At 40.1% G+C, this 20,619-nt stretch overlaps 1 protein-coding gene across 1 annotated transcript in view; it reads right to left on the bottom strand.

Annotated features, from left to right (window-relative positions):
• Positions 1-18,724, bottom strand: part of LOC139757320 (modulator of smoothened protein) — a 52,347-nt gene extending 33,623 nt beyond the window's left edge. The window contains exons 1-3 of the mRNA XM_071677731.1: positions 18,518-18,724; positions 16,013-16,068; positions 9,624-9,786 (exon numbers count right to left, since the gene is read on the bottom strand). Coding sequence (XP_071533832.1) covers positions 9,624-9,786; positions 16,013-16,068; positions 18,518-18,620 — 322 coding nt within the window. The 5' untranslated portion in view covers positions 18,621-18,724. The remainder of the gene's footprint in view (positions 1-9,623; positions 9,787-16,012; positions 16,069-18,517) is intronic.
• Positions 18,725-20,619: the final 1,895 nt, after the last annotated feature.

Genomic DNA, 20,619 nt, shown 5'->3' with positions numbered 1-20,619 from the left:
GCGGAAGATGAAAGCCGGCAAGGCAGCAGGTTTGGATGGTATTGCAGTGGAATTTATTAAAAAAGGGGGTGATTGTATTGTTGACTGGTTGGTAAGGTTATTTAATGTATGTATGACTCATGTTGAGGTGCCTGAGGATTGGCGGAATGCGTGCATAGTGCCATTGTACAAAGGCAAAGGGGATAAGAGTGAGTGCTCAAATTACAGAGGTATAAGTTTGTTGAGTATTCCTGGCAAATTATATGGGAGGGTATTGATTGAGAGGGTGAAGGCATGTACAGAGCATCAGATTGGGGAAGAGCAGTGTGGTTTCAGAAGTGGTAGAGGATGTGTGGATCAGGTGTTTGCTTTGAGGAATGTATGTGAGAAATACTTAGAAAAGCAAATGGATTTGTATGTAGCATTTATGGATCTGGAGAGGGCATATGATAGAGTTGATAGAGATGCTCTGTGGAAGGTATTAAGAATATATGGTGTGGGAGGCAAGTTGTTAGAAGCAGTGAAAAGTTTTTATCGAGGATGTAAGGCATGTGTACGTGTAGGAAGAGAGGAAAGTGATTGGTTCTCAGTGAATGTAGGTTTGAGCCAGGGGTGTGTGATGTCTCCATGGTTGTTTAATTTGTTTATGGATGGGGTTGTTAGGGAGGTGAATGCAAGAGTTTTGGAAAGAGGGGCAAGTATGAAGTCTGTTGTGGATGAGAGAGCTTGGGAAGTGAGTCAGTTGTTGTTCGCTGATGATACAGCGCTGGTGGCTGATTCATGTGAGAAACTGCAGAAGCTGGTGACTGAGTTTGGTAAAGTGTGTGGAAGAAGAAAGTTAAGAGTAAATGTGAATAAGAGCAAGGTTATTAGGTACAGTAGGGTTGAGGGTCAATTCAATTGGGAGGTGAGTTTGAATGGAGAAAAACTGGAGGAAGTGAAGTGTTTTAGATATCTGGGAGTGGATCTGGCAGCGGATGGAACCATGGAAGCGGAAGTGGATCATAGGGTGGGGGAGGGGGCGAAAATTCTGGGAGCCTTGAAGAATGTGTGGAAGTCGAGAACATTATCTCGGAAAGCAAAAATGGGTATGTTTGAAGGAATAGTGGTTCCAACAATGTTGTATGGTTGCGAGGCGTGGGCTATGGATAGAGTTGTGCGCAGGAGGATGGATGTGCTGGAAATGAGATGTTTGAGGACAATGTGTGGTGTGAGGTGGTTTGATCGAGTAAGTAACGTAAGGGTAAGAGAGATGTGTGGAAATAAAAAGAGCGTGGTTGAGAGAGCAGAGGAGGGTGTTTTGAAATGGTTTGGGCACATGGAGAGAATGAGTGAGGAAAGATTGACCAAGAGGATATATGTGTCGGAGGTGGAGGGAACGAAGAGAAGAGGGAGACCAAATTGGAGGTGGAAAGATGGAGTGAAAAAGATTTTGTGTGATCGGGGCCTGAACATGCAGGAGGGTGAAAGGAGGGCAAAGAATAGAGTGAATTGGAGCGATGTGGTATACCGGGGTTGACGTGCTGTCAGTGGATTGAATCAAGGCATGTGTATGGGGGTGGGTTGGGCCATTTCTTTCGTCTGTTTCCTTGCGCTACCTCGCAAACGCGGGAGACAGCGACAAAGCAAAAAAAAAAAAGAAAAAAAAAATATATCATTAAATTTTAGGGAGAATAAAAAGATATTTTGGAAGGAGGTAAATAAAGTGCATAAGACAAGGGAACAAATGGGTACTTCAGTGAAGGGGGGGTAATGGAGAGGTGATAACAAGTAGTGGTGATGTGAGAAGGAACTGGAGTGAGTATTTTGAAGGTTTGTTGAATGTGTTTGATGATAGAGTGGCAGATATAGGGTGTTTTGGTCGAGGTGGTATGCAAAGAGAGAGGGTTAGGGAGAATGATTTGGTAAACAGAGAAGAGGTAGTAAAAGTTCTGAGGAAGATGAAAGCCGGCAAGGTAGCGGGTTTGGATGGTATTGCAGTGGAATTTATTGAAAAAGGGGGTGACTGCATTATTGACGGGTAGGTAAGGTTATTTAGTGTATGTATGACTCATGGTGAGGTGCCTGAGGATTGGAGTAATGCTTGCATAGTGCCATTGTACAAAGGTAAAGGGCATAAAAGTGAGTGCTCAAATAACTAGAGGTATAAGTTTGTTGAGTATTCCTGGGAAATTATATGGAAGGGTATTGATTGAGAGGGTGAAGGCATGTACAGAGCATCAGATTGGGAAAGAGCAGTGTGGTTTCAGAAGTGGTAGAGGATGTGTAGATCAGGTGTTTGCCTTCAAGAATGTATGTGAGAAATACTTAGAAAAGCAAAAGGATTTGTATGTAGCATTTATGGATCTGGAAAAGGCATAGACAGAGATGTTCTGTGGAAGAAATTAAGAATATATGGTGTGGGGGCCAGTTGTTTGAAGCAGTGAAAAGTTAAAAGACTTTTTTTATTGAGGATGTAAGGCATGTGTACGTGTAGGAAGAGAGGAAAGTGATTGGTTCTCAGTGAATGATGGTTTGCAGCAGGGATGTGTGATGTCTCCCTGGTTGCTTAATTTCTTTATGAATGGGGTTGTTAGGGAGGTGAATGCAAGAGTTTTCAAAAGAGGGGCATGTATGTAGTCTGTTGTGGATGAGAGAGCTTGGGAAGTGAGTTATTTGTTGTTTGCTAATGATACAGCACTGGTGGCTGATTCGTGTGAGAAACTACAAAAGCTGGTGATTCAGTTTGTTAAAGTGTGTGAAAGAAAAGAGCTGAGAGTAAATGTGAATAAGAGCAAGGTTATTAGGTACAGTAAGGTTGAGGGACAAGTCAATTGGGAGGTAAGTTTGAATAGAGAAAAACGGGAGGATGTGAGGTGTTTTAGATAACTGGAAGTGGATTTGGCAGCGGATGGAACCATGGAACAGGAGGTGAATCATAGGGTGGGAGAGGGGGCGAAAGTTCTGAAAGCATTCAGGAATGTGTGGAAGTCGAGAACATTATCTTGGAAAGCAAAAGTGGGTATGTTTGAAGAAATAGTGGTTCCAACAATGTTATATGGTTGAGAGGCGTGGGCTATGGAGAGAGTTGCGCGGAGGAGGGTGGATGTGCTGGAAATGAGATGTTTGAGGACAATAGGTGGTGTGAGGTGGTTTGATCGAGTAAGTAATAATAGGGTAAGAGAGATGTGTGGTAATAAAAAGAGTGTGATTGAGAGAGCAGAAGAGGGTGTTTTGAAATGGTTTGGTCACATGGAGAGAATGAGTGAGGAAAGATTGACAAAGAGGATATATGTGTCAGAGGTGGAGGGAACAAGGAGAAGTGGGAGACCAAACTGGAGGTGGAAAGATGGAGTGAAAAAGATTTTGAGTGATCGGGGACTGAACATGCAAGAGGGTGAATGGTGTGCAAGGAATAAAGTGAATAGGAACGATGTGGTATACCGGGGTTGATGTGCTGTCAATGGATTGAATCAGGGCATGTGAAGCGTCTGGGGTAAACCATGGAAAGTTCTGTGGGGCCTGGATGTGGAAAGGAAGCTGTGGTTCTGGTGCATTATTACATGACAGCTAGAGACTGAGTGTGAATGAATGGGGCCTTTGTTGCCTTCCTAGCACTACCCCACACACATGATGGGGGAGGGGGTTGTTATTTCATGTGTGGCAGGGTGGCGATGGGAATGAATAAAGGCAGACAGTATGAATTATGTACACGTATATATATGTATGTCTGTGTGTGTATATATATGTATACATTGAGATGTATAGGTATGTATATTTGTGTGTGTGGGCGTGTATGTATATACATGTGTACGTGGGTGGGCTGAGCTACTCTTTCGTCTGTTTCCTTGTGCTACCTCGCTAACGCGGGAGACAGCGACAAAGCAAAATAAATAAATAAAATAAAAATATACACATGTACCTATTCATACTTCTTTGCCTTGATTCACTCCTGGCACTACCCTGCCATACAGGAAACAGCATCACTACCCCTATTTCAGTGAGGCAGCACCAAGAAAATAGACAAAAAAGGCCACATTCATTCACACTCAATCTCTAGCTGTCATGCGTAATGCAATCAAATCATGGCTCCCTATTCACATCCAAGTCCCACCAACCTTTTCAAGGTTTACCCCAGACACTTCACATGCCCTGGTTCAGTCCATTGGCAGCAAGTCGACTCCGGTATACCACATCATTCCAATTCACTCTATTCCTTGCATACCTTTCACACCCATGTATGTTCAGGTCCCAATCGCTCAAAATCTTTTTCACTCCATCCTTCCATGTTCAGTTTGGTCTGCTTCTCCTTGTTCTCCACCTCTGACACATAAATCCTCTTTGTCAATCTTTCTTCACTCATTCTCTCCATATGAACAAACCATTTCATCACACCCTCTTCTGCTCTCTCAACCACACTCTTTTTATTTCCACACATCTGTCTTACCATTTCATTACTTAATCAATCAAACCACCTCACACCTCATATTGTACTCAAACATTTCATTTCTAACGCATCTATCCTCCTCCTTACAATCTTACAACCATGCCTTGCAACCATATTACATTGTTGGAACCACTATTCCTTCAAACATACCCATACTTTTTCATTCATCTGTTCTTGATGCTAACTCGCTAATGCAGAAAATGATGAATATGTACGAGAAAACCTATTCCAAGCCAGGTACCAATTTCATCAACCAACCCTTATAGGAGGACAAACAGCTGGGATATTGTGGACTGACTGCTCCATGACACATTTTTCAGGAGCTCTTGCATCTCCAGGACTCAACTACTTTGAGGCAGGGAAATGACAGACTCTTTTGGAGTGAAAAGCTTCTAGTGAGACTGCATTCCCAGTTGTAAAGAGATGATGATACAGGGTCACTAGTGGTGATTTTTCATTCACTATGTAACCACACACAGGCAGAGTCTGGTAACATCAATCAGGCTTTCAAAAGGCATAACATAAAAAAGTAAATATTTACCATACACTGAACGGCATTCTCTGAATATTATCAAGTTCCCAAAAAGCAAGACAACAACTTCCAATCTAATCTACATCTCTAATGCCAGTTCTAATTGGAACTCCCTCAGAGGGGTGGCCACAGCAACAGTCTCCATAACTAAAGAACTTCAGTGCCATTTCTAATCCTTTAGTGCCTCACCCTTAACAGATCACTCGCACAGGGCAACTCTAGCACAGTGTTTGCAGAGGCTCCTAAGTAATGTTCCTAAAGACTACTTCTATCTAATGCTCCTACCTACTACTTCTACGTAAATGTCCCTACCTACTGCTTCTACCTACTGCTCCTGACATTTTGCCAAAAGGCAGGGTAAGCACATATGCTCATTGCAGGAAAACCTAGAGTTAGGAAAAATGAGCTGTGTGAGTTAAGTGTTGTCAAGTGTTCAATATGACAAGAGGAGGTTGTATGTTTGTAGACAGAATACCAGTAGTCCACATGTTAGTAAAGTAGAAAGAAAAGACAGCTAACTGGGTCAGAGGGGTGCAACTTGACAACCATTAAAGCGCTGGCTCACTTTGCAGATCTCACTAACCCTCCCGATACCCAGGTGGGTAGTACTGGTAATATACCTCCCTGGTTGTTGGCTGCCCACCAACTGCTACCAACTGCAACAACTTTTTTTTTGCCATAATATCTGATAAGGAGACATGATAAATTAAGAAAGAATTTAGGCAGTGGAAGCATAAAGAATATCACTTCAGAAAATATATGGTTGAAGTCAGTCTTGGATGAAACTTGGATTGGCAATTATTTTATAAATGCAGCAGCAAAGAGAAATAATATCGATATAACAAGATCTGAAGTGAGAGGCACAAGTTCACCCAGCCTTTTCATAAAACTTCATTGCAGGTTCTTGGAGGTAGATACTGCACTTGAACAGAATATGGTACACCAAGAAATATTGCCTGAGGCCTGTCAAAAAATAAGTAGCAAAAGACAGCTGTAAAATGGTCAGTCAGAATACCTAACAAAAGTATTTAACCCATCCTACAAAAGCTCTACAACCTTTACTCCTCAAGAGGCACTCAATTACAGAGGTACCTTGCCTACCAAGGTTTCACTTATTTTGGTTTTTAGTATACACACTTAGACTAATTCATACTATTTTGTCAACCAGTGCATCAAGTACTGGGTATTCATGTTTTCATTTGCACCATCAAAACTTTACTCATGCACTGGACAAGCGTGAAGTAGCCACAGGCTGCAAATGAAACAAGAATAGATAATTAGGTAATGCAGGTGACTACTGGCATTCTCTCCAAAAATATAAAGTCTTTTCTTTGTCACAAATAACACTTGTCAACATTCAACTCACAAAACTCATTCTTTGCAACTCTAGATTTTCTTGTGGTAAGTGATTTGCTTAAGCCCTACCTTTTGGCAAAATAGTATGAGTAACAGATAAAAGTAGTAAGCAGGAATGTTAGACAGGAGCTTCAGGTAGAAACTTTAGGTAGAAGTAGGTAGGAGCATTATCTGGGAGAATTAGATAGTAATGTAGAAGTAAACTGTAACATTAGGAAGAAACATTGGGTAGAAACATGAGTTAGAAGTAGTCAGTAGGAACATTAGGTAGGAGCGACTAAAAACACTGAGCAAGAGTTGCCTTTTGCCAGTGACCTGTTAAGGGGGGAGGCACTAAAGGCTAAGAAGGGGCACTGAAGTTCAACAGTTATGGAGACTTTGCCACAGCCACCCCCTAGAGGGAGATACCAAGGGAAAAGGCATCAGAGATATATACAGACAGATGGCAGGTGACAGATAAGAGGAAGAATCTTATTCATCAAGCACTTCACACTAGCCCTGCCATAATAGCTCAATCTTGTCACAAGTATATACATGGGTACTCCATCTTTTTCATTAAACAACTAGCCATAAGAAATGAGCTACATTTTTGTACCTCATACTGTTCTAGGACTTCTGTCCTTAACATGGGATAACCACCACACAGCAACATCACATTCTCTCATCTGAAAATCAAGGCTGACAAAACTCAAAACCTTGTCTCGAGAGTCATCTGTCAGTTCATGAAACCCACTAAAAGGCTTAGACTGCATGAGAAACCTCCCACAACAGTAAATCTTCAGACTGCTCCCTTTTCTTGATTTACCCATGGTAATGTTAGCTAATCATTAGGATGAAGAATCATGTGAATAACTGACTCCACAACAAAAACTTAGAACTTAAAGAAAAGTCTTTAGTTTCACACTGCTATAAGGATATTCCAAAATTTCTACTGACTAGGTACAAAACTTAAAGTCATGTGCTTTATTCTTCTCACAAGTAAAATGAAAGTAGCTCCCAAAACATATATAAAGCTTGTGAAACTTATGTTAATCAAGCTTGAAAACCTGGTGAACCTTTTCGGCTTGTGGAGAAAGTAATGCTTAAACAAGCTATAAAAGAACCACAGCATGCATAGTTTGAGTAGTTGGACCAAATTGTAATGCAGTTTTAAATATACGTAACAGAAAAAATTCTAGCTTTACCTGCTTAAAGATTATTCCATATTGATAAAACTCAACAGACGGATACTATCAATTCTGAAATTCTGACATAGAATGGAGATATTGAGCTGTGTTCTTGTTAACAAAATGATATTCACAAGACTATATATCATGTACTACAGGCAGCCAGAAGCCAAATTTTTGGGTCATGCAACAAGTACATTTGGTCGTCCCACAAAATGACTAATTGGTCTTGCAAAGCTGAAATCCCCTCCATTCATTTGATGATGTGAGCACAAAAAATGAAACTAGGAGGACTGTACAAAAAAGTTGAAGGGATGCCAATATGAGGAGGAAAAGAATAAGAGTAAATTTGTGAGACAAAACCAAGTATGAGTTGTTTGGATGATACATCTTCATGGACTCTTCTGCTCATCATATTAAGATACTGAACAATTAAATGACATAATAACTATGGATTTGTATGTAGCATTTATGGGTCTGGAGAAGGCATATGACAGAGTTGACAGAGATGCTCTGTGGAAGGTACTAAGATATATTATATGGTGTGGAAGGCAAGTTGTTAGAAGCAGTGAAAAGTTTTTATCGAGGATGTAAGGCATGTGTACGTGTAGGAAGAGAGGAAAGTGATTGGTTCTCAGTGAATGTAGGTTTGCGGCAGGGGTGTGTGATGTCTGAATGGTTGTTTAATTTGTTTATGGATGGAGTTGTTAGGGAGGTGAATGCAAGAGTTTTGGAAAGAGGGGCAAGTATGCAGTCTGTTGTGGATAAGAGAACTTGGGAAGTGAGTCAGTTGTTGTTCACTGATGATACAGCGCTGGTGGCTGACTCATGTGAGAAACTGCAGAAGCTGGTGACTGAGTTTGGTAAAGTGTGTGAAAGAAGAGAGTTAAGAGTAAATGTGAATAAGAGCAAGGTTATTAGGTACAGTAGGGTTGAGGGTCAAGTCAATTGGGAGGTAAGTTTGAATGGAGAAACACTGGAGGAAGTAAAGTGTTTTAGATATCTGGGAGTGGATCTGGCAGCGGATGGAACCATGGAAGCGGAAGTGAATCAGAGGGTGGGGGAGGGGGCGAAAATCCTGGGAGCCTTGAAGAATGTTTGGAAGTCGAGAACATTATCTCGGAAAGCAAAAATGGGTATGTTTGAAAGAACAGTGGTTCCAACAATGTTGTATGGTTGCGAGGCATGGACAATGGATAGAGTTGTGCGCAGGAGGGTGGATGTGCTGGAAATGAGATGTTTGAGGACAATATGAGGTGGTATGATCGAGTAAGTAATGTAAGGGTAAGAGAGATGTGTGGAAATAAAAAGAGCGTGGTTGACAGAGCAGAAGAGGGTGTTTTGAAATGGTTTGGGCACATGGAGAGAATGAGTGAGGAAAGATTGACCAAGAGGATATATGTGCCAGAGGTGGAGGGAACGAGGAGAAGTGGGAGACCAAATTGGAGGTGGAAAGATGGAGTGAAAAAGATTTTGAGTGATCGGGGCCTGAACATGCAGGAGGGTGAAAGGCGGGCAAGGAATAGAGTGAATTGGATCGATGTGGTATACCGGGGTCGACGTGCTGTCAATGGATTGAATCAGGGCATGTGAAGCATCTGGGGTAAACCATGGAAAGTTCTGTGGGGCCTGGATGTGGAAAGGGAGCTGTGGTTTCGGGCATTATTACATGACAGCTAGAGACTGAGTGTGAACGAATGGGGCCTTTGTTGTCTTTTCCTAGCGCTACCTCGCACACATGAGAGAGGAGGGGGATGTTATTCCATGTGTGGCGAGGTGGCGATGGGAATAAATAAAGGCAGACAGTATGAATTATGTACATGTGTATATATGTATATGTCTGTGTGTATATATATGTGTACATTGAGACGTATAGGTATGTATATTTGCGTGTGTGGACATGTATGCATATACATGTGTATGGGGGTGGGTTGGGCCATTTCTTTCGTCAGTTTCCTTGCGCTACCTCACAAACGTGGGAGACAGCGACAAAGCAAAATACATAAATAATAACAATTTACTATTGTCATCCTTAAACCACTTGTTTTGACTGTAACACAATATTCACTTCAAACAAATTCATCAACCATTCATACACCATCAACTGGCAATAGAATACAAAAAACAACAAATTCCTAAAACAGGTGAAAATTAATACACTTACTTGCTGTGAAACCAACCCAGCGGGCATAAGTAATAACTTGCGTACTGAGTCGACAATGTGATAGTGCTAGAAGTACAATGGTAGCTGTGACACACACACAACCCAGAAGCACACAACCCAGTGTCACTAGCCATGCCCCTCCCAAAGAGGGAGCATAGCAAACCTATCAGCAATAAGAAAAATCTGAATCAGCAATGGTTAAATCTCTTCAAATTCTATTCTGCAGTTAAACTAGGTTAATGGAGTACAGCCTGAATTCTATTGCAAATAAAACACAATAAAGAAAACAATGAAATTATTTTTAGAACAATAATGTGAAAGATGACTAAGGTAAAGCACCAAAGTGAACCAATTACATGGAGAAATGTTGAAGAAACAAAAATCTTAAATAGATGGGTGAGCTGTTCTGATGTTTTCTTACACTGTATCAAAACCTGGAAATATAATAAGTTAGCAATGTGGAATGCATAGTAAAAGGCAGCATTATGAATTGAGCACCTATGAGAAATGATTACCAGTGATTTAAATGAGAGTTAAGAGTATGAATGCATGGGAAGGTGGAGTTTAGTTATGCAGACTCTATTGCCGTTAGCCATCCCTTTGAGGGAGTTCCAACTGGAACCGGCATCAGAGAAAGGTTTAGTCACATACAATGTGAAACTGAGACTGTTTTTCAATGAGACATTAATTCATGTACTATGGCCAACAACTGGATTTAAGTAACATATGGTCAAACAATGCCATCAAAGTACCTACCTCTCTCTCTCAAAAAAAAATCTTTATTGGGTCAGTCAACTGCACTATATAATCCTCAACATAAAAATGCCACATCCAATACATGAACTTACCAAAACTTTGTATTACAAAAATAAATAAATACATAATGTTTGAGCCTTTGGGTAGATGCCTTAATCACAGGTAAAGCAAGCTTAATACAGTTCTCCAAAGTCATTAGAGTTCTTGAATGAAACAATAGTAAGGGCTCAATCTTAGGATAACCCTCAGTATTCCCTTACAGCAGAAGTATCAAATAATCCTTGGCTCCCTTGTGCCATGAGGCACACTTGTCTTCCTTGCTATTCAATTTCCTTACTGGGACTCTATTCCAAAATAAACCACTCACGAAAATCAAAATTTCTTTATGCATGTAAATTCCTCCATCAGTAATTTCCTAAAGATACCTAAGGAACTGTTATGACGGCTTGGTATCAGCAATGGCAGCATCACTACACTAATGTTATGACAATCATGATGGAGCTTGAATCTCTCATACCATCTCTTTTTTTTTTTTTTTTTTTTTTTTTTTTTTTTTAATACTTTGTCGCTGTCTCCCGCGTTTGCGAGGTAGCGCAAGGAAACAGACGAAAGAGATGGCCCCCCCCCATACACATGTACATACACACGTCCACACACGCAAATATACATACCTACACAGCTTTCCATGGTTTACCCCAGACGCTTCACATGCCTTGATTCACTCCACTGACAGCACGTCAACCCCTGTATACCACATCGCTCCAATTCACTCTATTCCTTGCCCTCCTTACACCCTCCTGCATGTTCAGGCCCCGATCACACAAAATCTTTTTCACTCCATCTTTCCACCTCCAATTTGGTCTCCCTCTTCTCCTCGTTCCCTCCACCTCCGACACATATATCCTCTTGGTCAATCTTTCCTCACTCATTCTCTCCATGTGCCCAAACCATTTCAAAACACCCTCTTCTGCTCTCTCAACCACGCTCTTTTTATTTCCACACATCTCTCTTACCCTTACATTACTTACTCGATCAAACCACCTCACACCACACATTGTCCTCAAACATCTCATTTCCAGCACATCCATCCTCCTGCGCACAACTCTATCCATAGCCCACGCCTCGCAACCATACAACATTGTTGGAACCACTATTCCTTCAAACATACCCATTTTTGCTTTCCGAGATAATGTTCTCGACTTCCACACATTTTTCAAGGCTCCCAAAATTTTCGCCCCCTCCCCCACCCTATGATCCACTTCCGCTTCCATGGTTCCATCCGCTGACAGATCCACTCCCAGATATCTAAAACACTTCACTTCCTCCAGTTTTTCTCCATTCAAACTCACCTCCCAATTGACTTGACCCTCAACCCTACTGTACCTAATAACCTTGCTCTTATTCACATTTACTCTTAACTTTCTTCTTCCACACACTTTACCAAACTCAGTCACCAGCTTCTGCAGTTTCTCACATGAATCAGCCACCAGCGCTGTATCATCAGCGAACAACAACTGACTCACTTCCCAAGCTCTCTCATCCCCAACAGACTTCATACTTGCCCCTCTTTCCAAAACTCTTGCATTTACCTCCCTAACAACCCCATCCATAAACAAATTAAACAACCATGGAGACATCACACACCCCTGCCGCAAACCTACATTCACTGAGAACCAATCACTTTCCTCTCTTCCTACACGTACACATGCCTTACATCCTCGATAAAAACTTTTCACTGCTTCTAACAACTTGCCTCCCACACCATATATTCTTAATACCTTCCACAGAGCATCTCTATCAACTCTATCATATGCCTTCTCCAGATCCATAAATGCTACATACAAATCCATTTGCTTTTCTAAGTATTTCTCACATACATTCTTCAAAGCAAACACCTGATCCACACATCCTCTACCACTTCTGAGACCGCACTGCTCTTCCCCAATCTGATGCTCTGTACATGCCTTCACCCTCTCAATCAATACCCTCCCATATAATTTACCAGGAATACTCAACAAACTTATACCTCTGTAATTTGAGCACTCACTCTTATCCCCTTTGCCTTTGTACAATGGCACTATGCACGCATTCCGCCAATCCTCAGGCACCTCACCATGAGTCATACATACATTAAATAACCTTACCAACCAGTCAACAATACAGTCACCCCCTTTTTTAATAAATTCCACTGCAATACCATCCAAACTTGCACTAAATTTCTTCCCCTGCCTAGACAAACTAACTTCATCCTTAATATCAAAATACACAGTTAAAGCTTTTTCTTTAATTAATCAAATGACCAGGGAATGTTCCTTTGATTCTGGTCTTTCATCCACACACTCGTTAAGTTTTCAATCCTTACTATCACATCACTAGTTTGCTAGTATAGTTGCAAACAATGAAGTAGACTTAATCCTATCTCTTGTTTTTATAAATAGTTGCCACAGTAGAATGAGCAAGAGGTCTTGGTTATGGTCATAAGTATCTGGCCCTCATCAAACTGTATGAACACATATAATTCAACTATAATTGGTGACTTTATATAATACACTACTACCCTGTACTCTAGCACCTGGTTTGCTTTTTCAAAACATGCTGGAATGGATATACTTACTCTGATGGATGATCAATCCTAAATAAAATAAAGGCAACCTATACCAGAACCACTGTGAAGAAGTGCCATAATTTTCATGATCTGCAATTGGCTTGTTGGCCAAATGAAGTTGATCTACTTCAGAATGTGATTTCTAAGTCTTTTGATATATTGTTTCATGGTATACAATGTTTCAATGTTTTCAAATCAGGTAGTTCTCACTTATAAAGCACATTAAGAATATTACATGAAGGTATACCATACATTCCTTAACTCTTTGGCAACTGCAATTATTTTCAGCGTACAAGAAATGCAAATCATTAAACGTAAAATTTTCAAATACATATCACATATTTCAAAATAACGAGTTTAATCTTCTTAATTTTCTTCTTATGTTCAACTAGAACATCACTTTTCTAAACAATGATAAACAACTCAACCTGGTAAAACCCTTTTTATGAGTGCTACATGCCCTTTAGCTTATGCTGCTCAGCTGTCTGGCATATGAGGTAGCCCAGGAGTGTTTGTGGATACCAAGTGATATATGTGATATTCTTAGAAGTCTTTGTCACAAACAAATAAGAATACAAACAGTTCCATCAGATATCCATTCTTTTGTAAATGCAGTCCTGCTTCAAAACTGCTTAACATGAGGATGCAGATTTTGTACAGGCATCCTTGATATTTCCATGTACACTGAGCAACATGTGGGAAAAGTTTAGGCCTGCTTTGTCAAGATACAATGTTTTTTTTTTTTTTTTTTCTTTTTTTTTGCCGCTGTCTCCCGCGTTTGCGAGGTAGCGCAAGGAAACAGACGAAAGAAATGGCCCAACCCACCCCCATACACATGTATATACATACGTCCACACACGCAAATATACATACCTACACAGCTTTCCATGGTTTACCCCAGACGCTTCACATGCCCTGATTCAATCCACTGACAGCACGTCAACCCCGGTATACCACATCGCTCCAATTCACTCTATTCCTTGCCCTCCTTTCACCCTCCTGCATGTTCAGGCCCCGATCACACAAAATCTTTTTCACTCCATCTTTCCACCTCCAATTTGGTCTCCCTCTTCTCCTTGTTCCCTCCACCTCCGACACATATATCCTCTTGGTCAATCCTTCCTCACTGATTCTCTCCATGTGACCAAACCATTTCAAAACACCCTCTTCTGCTCTCTCAACCACGCTCTTTTTATTTCCACACATCTCTCTTACCCTTACGTTACTTACTCGATCAAACCTCACCTCACCACCTCACACCACACATTGTCCTCAAACATCTCATTTCCAGCACATCCATCCTCCTGCACACAACTCTATCCATAGCCCACGCCTCGCAACCATACAACATTGTTGGAACCACTATTCCTTCAAACATACCCATTTTTGCTTTCCGAGATAATGTTCTCGACATCCACACATTCTTCAAGGCTCCCAGAATTTTCGCCCCCTCCCTCACCCTATGATCCACTTCCGCTTCCATGGTTCCATCCGCTGCCAGATCCACTCCCAGATATCTAAAACACTTCACTTCCTCCAGTTTTTCTCCATTCAAACTCACCTCCCAATTGACCTGACCCTCAACCCTACTGTACCTAATAACCTTGCTCTTATTCACATTTACTCTTAACTTTCTTCTTTCACACACTTTTCCAAACTCAGTCACCAGCTTCTGCAGTTTCTCACATGAATCAGCCACCAGCGCTGTATCATCAGCGAACAACAACTGACATTTAGCACAGCATATATCACATTTAGCACAAAATACATGAAAAAATGAAAAGAACCAAAGTGTACACTCTCTTTCATCTACTAAACAAACCCTGGTTAGCAATAAGAAACAAAAGCATCATTACCAAACTACTATGATGAATACTGCCTTGCTATGTTATAAAAAAAAATCTATTCAATGAACAGTGTAGCATCTAATTAAACCATTACTGTACTGTTTTTCTTAGTTATGTAAACTGACATTTTTTACAAGTCACTATGTTTCACTTGTTTGCATCATTCACTGAGGATAATTTTTTCTTGCCTGAATGTGCCTTTGCCATGGAGTAGGTGCTGAGCACCAACTCAGTGACTGCCCAGTACTCACTCCACTAAGATAAAAACATCACTTTTTGACATGTGGTCCTGCTCAATGGATATGGCTGGGTTTCTGAGTGCTTTAGGAGTTCTGTAGAGGAGGTCTTAGGATAAGATAAGTACATACACTTTATCATATCTATCTGCCTTTCCTGGCCTAGTGTAGGAGTACCAAAAACAGATAAATAATAGCCTCACGTACACACTTCCAATCTCTATCTTTTACGTAAATATAATGAAGCCAGAGATTATCATCCATAGACAAGCCCAAGACACTACTCCATGGTTCATCTTAAATGCTATATATACCTTAGTTCAGCCCACTAACAGCACATCTCCCTCTACATAAAACTCTGATCCAGTTCACTCTATCCAATGCAAGCCTATCACCCTCCAAAACAGTCATGCTACCCACACACTAAAGTCTCCCTCACTCCATATTTCCTTCTACTTCTTAGTCTACCCCTCTTGCTTATTCCCTCCACTTCTAATTTGTTGATCCTCTTTATTTTTTCCACATCCTCTCCATTACAGTGTACCCTGCTCAGCCCTCTAACTAGAACAACTCTTCCTTTTAATGTCATTCCATAAATAAAAAACCTGCTTAACACCATCTTCCATCCTCAGGCATTTAAATCCTAACATATCTACCCTCTTCATTTCTTGTGCATTCAAAATCCAAGACAGCTCCAAACATTCGTGGGACTACAACACTGTACCTTCAAATTTACCCATCTTTGCCACTACAGAAAATAACCTCTCTTTCTATGCACCTTAATGCACCCATATACAAATAAAAGATGAAGACATTATACAGTTAAAGGATGAGGTAACATTAGTGTAAAACTATTTTAATAAACAAATACCAATCACAAATCTACTAAATGTGATGCAACATAATTCAGATCTGGTTATGCAAACGTGAACCATGATAAAGTACCTCAGATCTATTGTAGAGAGTCTCACACGTCCACAACAGCCCAAGACGTGTATCACCTGCAAATGAATTTAGTTTTAGTTATTTGAACTTACTATACACTACATGTGAACTTCAATACCATACTTTCTGCATGAATTCTCAGCAATATAAACAAATCTACATTTCATCATTTATGACTTGGATTCAAATTTTAACATAAAAAAAATGATTAAACCACATTACTGAATATTCAAGTTCATCAAAATTTATACAGGATGCATTCAGTACCAAGCACATTTCAATATTCGCTACTAAAGGTGGTTATCATGTCTCCCTTTACCCTCCTCTCTTTGAGTGTGGTAATGTCCTTGTTGCATTCCTTTGAACTCTTTCCATTAATACCTTGAGTACACAAAATATGAAGACACTACTCTGCTAGTGCACATTCCCAACTTTGGTTAGAAGCATGAAAACTGATCAAAAAGGTTCTAAGCTTACAAAACAAAAAACATATCTGTAAAATCCTTCTCAACACAATCTCCTTTTCTGGCAATCCACTTTATCCATCAGTCCTCAAACATGACCACAACCATTCTGAAGAAATACTTGACATGCCTTTCTAGGACATCTTCCACAGCACTATGGCCATCACAGCTGTCATTCTCTCAATTGTTTCCACCAACTTTTTCACTACAGGGAATAAACTAATCAGACAAGGATAAATCTGGTGTAGAGGGTTGGTGCGTCCACAATAATAGGAGACGGATTTGTACGTAGCATTTATTGATCTGGAGAGGGCATACGATAGAGTTGATAGTGATGATCTGTGGAAGGCATTAAGAGTATGAGGTGTGGGAGGTAAGTTGCTAGAAGCAGTGAAAAGTTTTCATTGAGGATGTAAGGCATGTGTACGAACAGGAAGAGAGGAAAGTGATTGGTTCCCACTGAATGTCGATTTGTGGCAGGGTGTGTGATATCTCTATGGATGTTTAATTTGTTTATGGATGGGGTTATTAGGGAGGTGAATGCAAGAGTTTTGGAGAGAAGGGCAAATATGTGCTCTGATGTGGATGAGGGCTTGGGAAGTGAGTCAGATGCTGATTCAGATGAGAAACTGCAGAAGTTGATGACTGAGTCTGGTAAAGTGTGTGAAAGAAGAGAGCTGAGAGTAAATGTGAATAAGAGCAAGGTTATTAGTTCAGTAGGTTTGAGGGACAAGTTAATTGGGAGGTAAGTTCGAATGGAGAAAAACTGGAGGAAGTGAAGTCTTTTAGATATCTGGGAGTGGATTTAGCAGTGGAAGCATAAGAGAGTCACAGGGTGGGGGAGGAGGCGAAGGTTCTGGGAGTGGGGGATGATTGGGATGTATTTAGGGAAGCAGTGATGGCTTGCGCAAAAGATGCTTGTGGCATGAGAAGTGTGGGAGGTGGGTTGATTAGAAAGGGTAGTGAGTGGTGGGATGAAGAAGTAAGATTATTAGTGAAAGAGAAGAGAGAGGCATTTGGACGATTTTTGCAGGGAAAAAATGCAAATGAGTGGGAGATGTACAAAAGAAAGAGACAGGAGGTCAAGAAAAAGGTGCAAGAGGTGAAAAGGAGGGCAAATGAGAGTTGGGGTGAAAGAGTATCCTTAAATTTTAGGGAGAATAAAAAGATGTTTTGGAAGGAGGTAAATAAAGTGCGTAAGACAAGGGAGCAAATGGGAACTTCAGTGAAGGGGGCTAATGGGGAGGTGATAACAAGTAGTGGTGATGTGAGAAGGAGATGGAGTGAGTATTTTGAAGGTCTGTTGAATGTGTTTGATGATAGAATGGCAGATATAGGGTGTTTTGGTCGAGGTGGTGTGCAAAGTGAGAGGGTTCGGGAAAATGATTTGGTAAACAGAGAAGAGGTAGTAAAAGCTTTGCGGAAGATGAAAGCCGGCAAAGCAGCAGGTTTGGATGGTATTGCAGTGGAATTCATTAAAAAAGGGGGTGACTGTATTATTGACTGGTTGGTAAGGTTCTTTAATGTATGTATGATTCATGGTGAGGTGCCTGAGGATTGGCAGAATGCGTGCATAGTTCCATTGTACAAAGGCAAATGGGATAAGAGTGAGTGCTCAAATTACAGAGGTATAAGTTTGTTGAGTATTCCTGGTAAATTATATGTGAGGGTATTGATTGAAAGGGTGAAGGCATGTACAGAGCATCAGATTGGGGAAGAGCAGTGTGGTTTCAGAAGTGGTAGAGGATGTGTGGATCAGGTGTTTCCTTGGCGATAAATCAAAGAAAGTCGACAGTATAATTCAAGCTGTTTAAGAGAAACTTCAGGAGATGGAGCCCCAATGTATACAATACCATCCTGTGAGATACAATGAGGTAATTATCGCAAGTAATAAGGCATGAACACCAGTTTCTCGCAAAACTATGTACATATTTCCAATTACACATATAACTTCAGAATGCAATATTAAATACCTGCTTCATTCCAGGGAATTACAGTAAAGACACTGTTCCAGTGTTTTCAAACAAAAGAGCCAACACACCTCCTATGTCTGAGACGATCCAGTCTGGCATTGCCAGGCTTACTACAGCGAAGATGTCTGCCGCCAGGAATAAAGCCCCGGAGATTATTGTCAATTTATCCATTCTGCCGACCTCTCAGCCAAACCATCACCACAACCAAGCACATAAATCAACAGTTGTCATATGTCACATCTTTAACTCCCATCGTGTAAACAAATAGTATAAATGAAGTAACATAATGTTATCTATACTTCAATCCCACTCTAAAGTATCCACGACGGCTTATGTTGCCTAGTTAACCATAAACATAGCTAAAGGGATCGGATTTTCTTTATTCAAAAGGAAATATCTCTCCAAGGTATGAGCAAAATTAATACTCACATGCAATACTAGTTTGATTGGTACAGATTGCAACGTAAAATGATATTGAACGAATTCACACTTTCCCCTAATTTCAGCTTTTCACAGGATGTCTTCTTTAACAATAAGGAGTAGATTTTATCATTTTCTTTGACCACTAATGTCTGCCTGTAATTCATTTTTGATACAAGCAAAAGCTTTGAGGTATAGCGATCTAAGCTGTGATTTTTTCATATGTAATAGTTATGAGTTATTTCTGACATGCGGTGATTGCTGGTAGTTTTCTCCATGAAATAAGTGAATAATTGTACCTAACGTTGGTTGATAGTTATTTCAGATACATTCCCTTCAGTTCCTTCCACCTAATATCCTTTCTATGAAAAGGATATACAGATCCCAGGTTTGCCATCGAATTGTTTGCTCTTAAGCTGCAGTTCAGCACTGTAAGCAAAGTAAAATAGACAGTTACAGTTAACAATAGAGTTGCCGGTTATGTAGTTAAATAAGAGACATTTTCAGGAGCATTAACTAGTTTTCATAAAGTTTACCTAAGTTACGTCTTAGATCAAGTGAAAAATATGGAGTTATATTTTTGGCACTTTTGTTATGTTATTCAAAGCATTGTTCCAAAGGAACTACAGTTAATTCATTTGGTGTTGTTGGTTATAACAATTTGACCATCCCACCAATATACATTCATTGTATAATGGTCACTGGGCATGGCGAGTGCATTTCCGAGTCGGTGGTAAACTGTTTTTATAAATCAAAAATGCATCTGTAATAGGAATGCAATTATCAGCTTACGTGTTTGAAAGATATTACAGATAAAATGTAAGGTATTAAATGAAAATGGAACGTAGCTGAAATGATTCTCTACTCATCATACTCAACAAAAACGTTATTCATGATACATGAACATATCATATATTTAGTACAAATATTTGAATTATGGTGTTTTATTTAAGTGGGACATTTCACGTCTCTATTTCCTAAAACAAGTCATTTTCGCGTCTCAAAGTTCAATATGTTAGCGGACGGGACAGTGTTAAAGAAAGCCGTCCCGATAAAGTGTGGACATCCTGTTATCTTATCTAATTTTTGGTGAAATCCGATTAGCAGATAGAATTGATACTTGTTTTCATGTTACTGCCGCTGTGAAAGCGATCATTCACGATTTACTAAACTTTCAGATAATAATGCACTTTTTTCAAATTTTCCTGCATATATGGTGCAAAGGCTGCATTGCACTTACCCCACTTACTATCACTATACGAAAAATATTTCACTAGATTGGTCAATGTTTACCTGTAAGTATACTGCAATAATTTCGCCCTTAACAAATTGTTTATCCTGATGTTAATTCTCGCTCTGAGCATTTTTTATTCACCAATTCAAATGAGTTATCATTACTCAGAGGAGCATGTGACAGTACTATGCACTAGAACAGACAATATTCCCAAGAGACTGATTACTGACCTAAACCACACTCTGACCTGACCCACACTAGATTAGGCGTTGCATTCATTTGTAGCATCATCGGGACCTGACCCAGTCGAGTGAGATCTTAGGTTAATCACTACTTTATTATATAATATTGTACTCTGAAATGTAAATGAATATTTCTTTTACTTGCTGTACTATTTAATTTCCTTTTTTCACGGAAATAAATCACAGACTATGAATTTCCTGTGATTTCTTGACACTTTACTGTCGTAGCAAGACACTCAAGCATTTGCTTAATGATCACATTGTCCTCTAAATC

Source organism: Panulirus ornatus, chromosome 25 (genome assembly GCF_036320965.1).
Source record: "Panulirus ornatus isolate Po-2019 chromosome 25, ASM3632096v1, whole genome shotgun sequence".
In the NCBI taxonomy this organism is placed as follows: Eukaryota; Metazoa; Arthropoda; class Malacostraca; order Decapoda; family Palinuridae; genus Panulirus; species Panulirus ornatus.
Note: the sequence above shows the minus strand (reverse complement) of the source record. Positions and strands in the feature narration are given on the sequence as shown.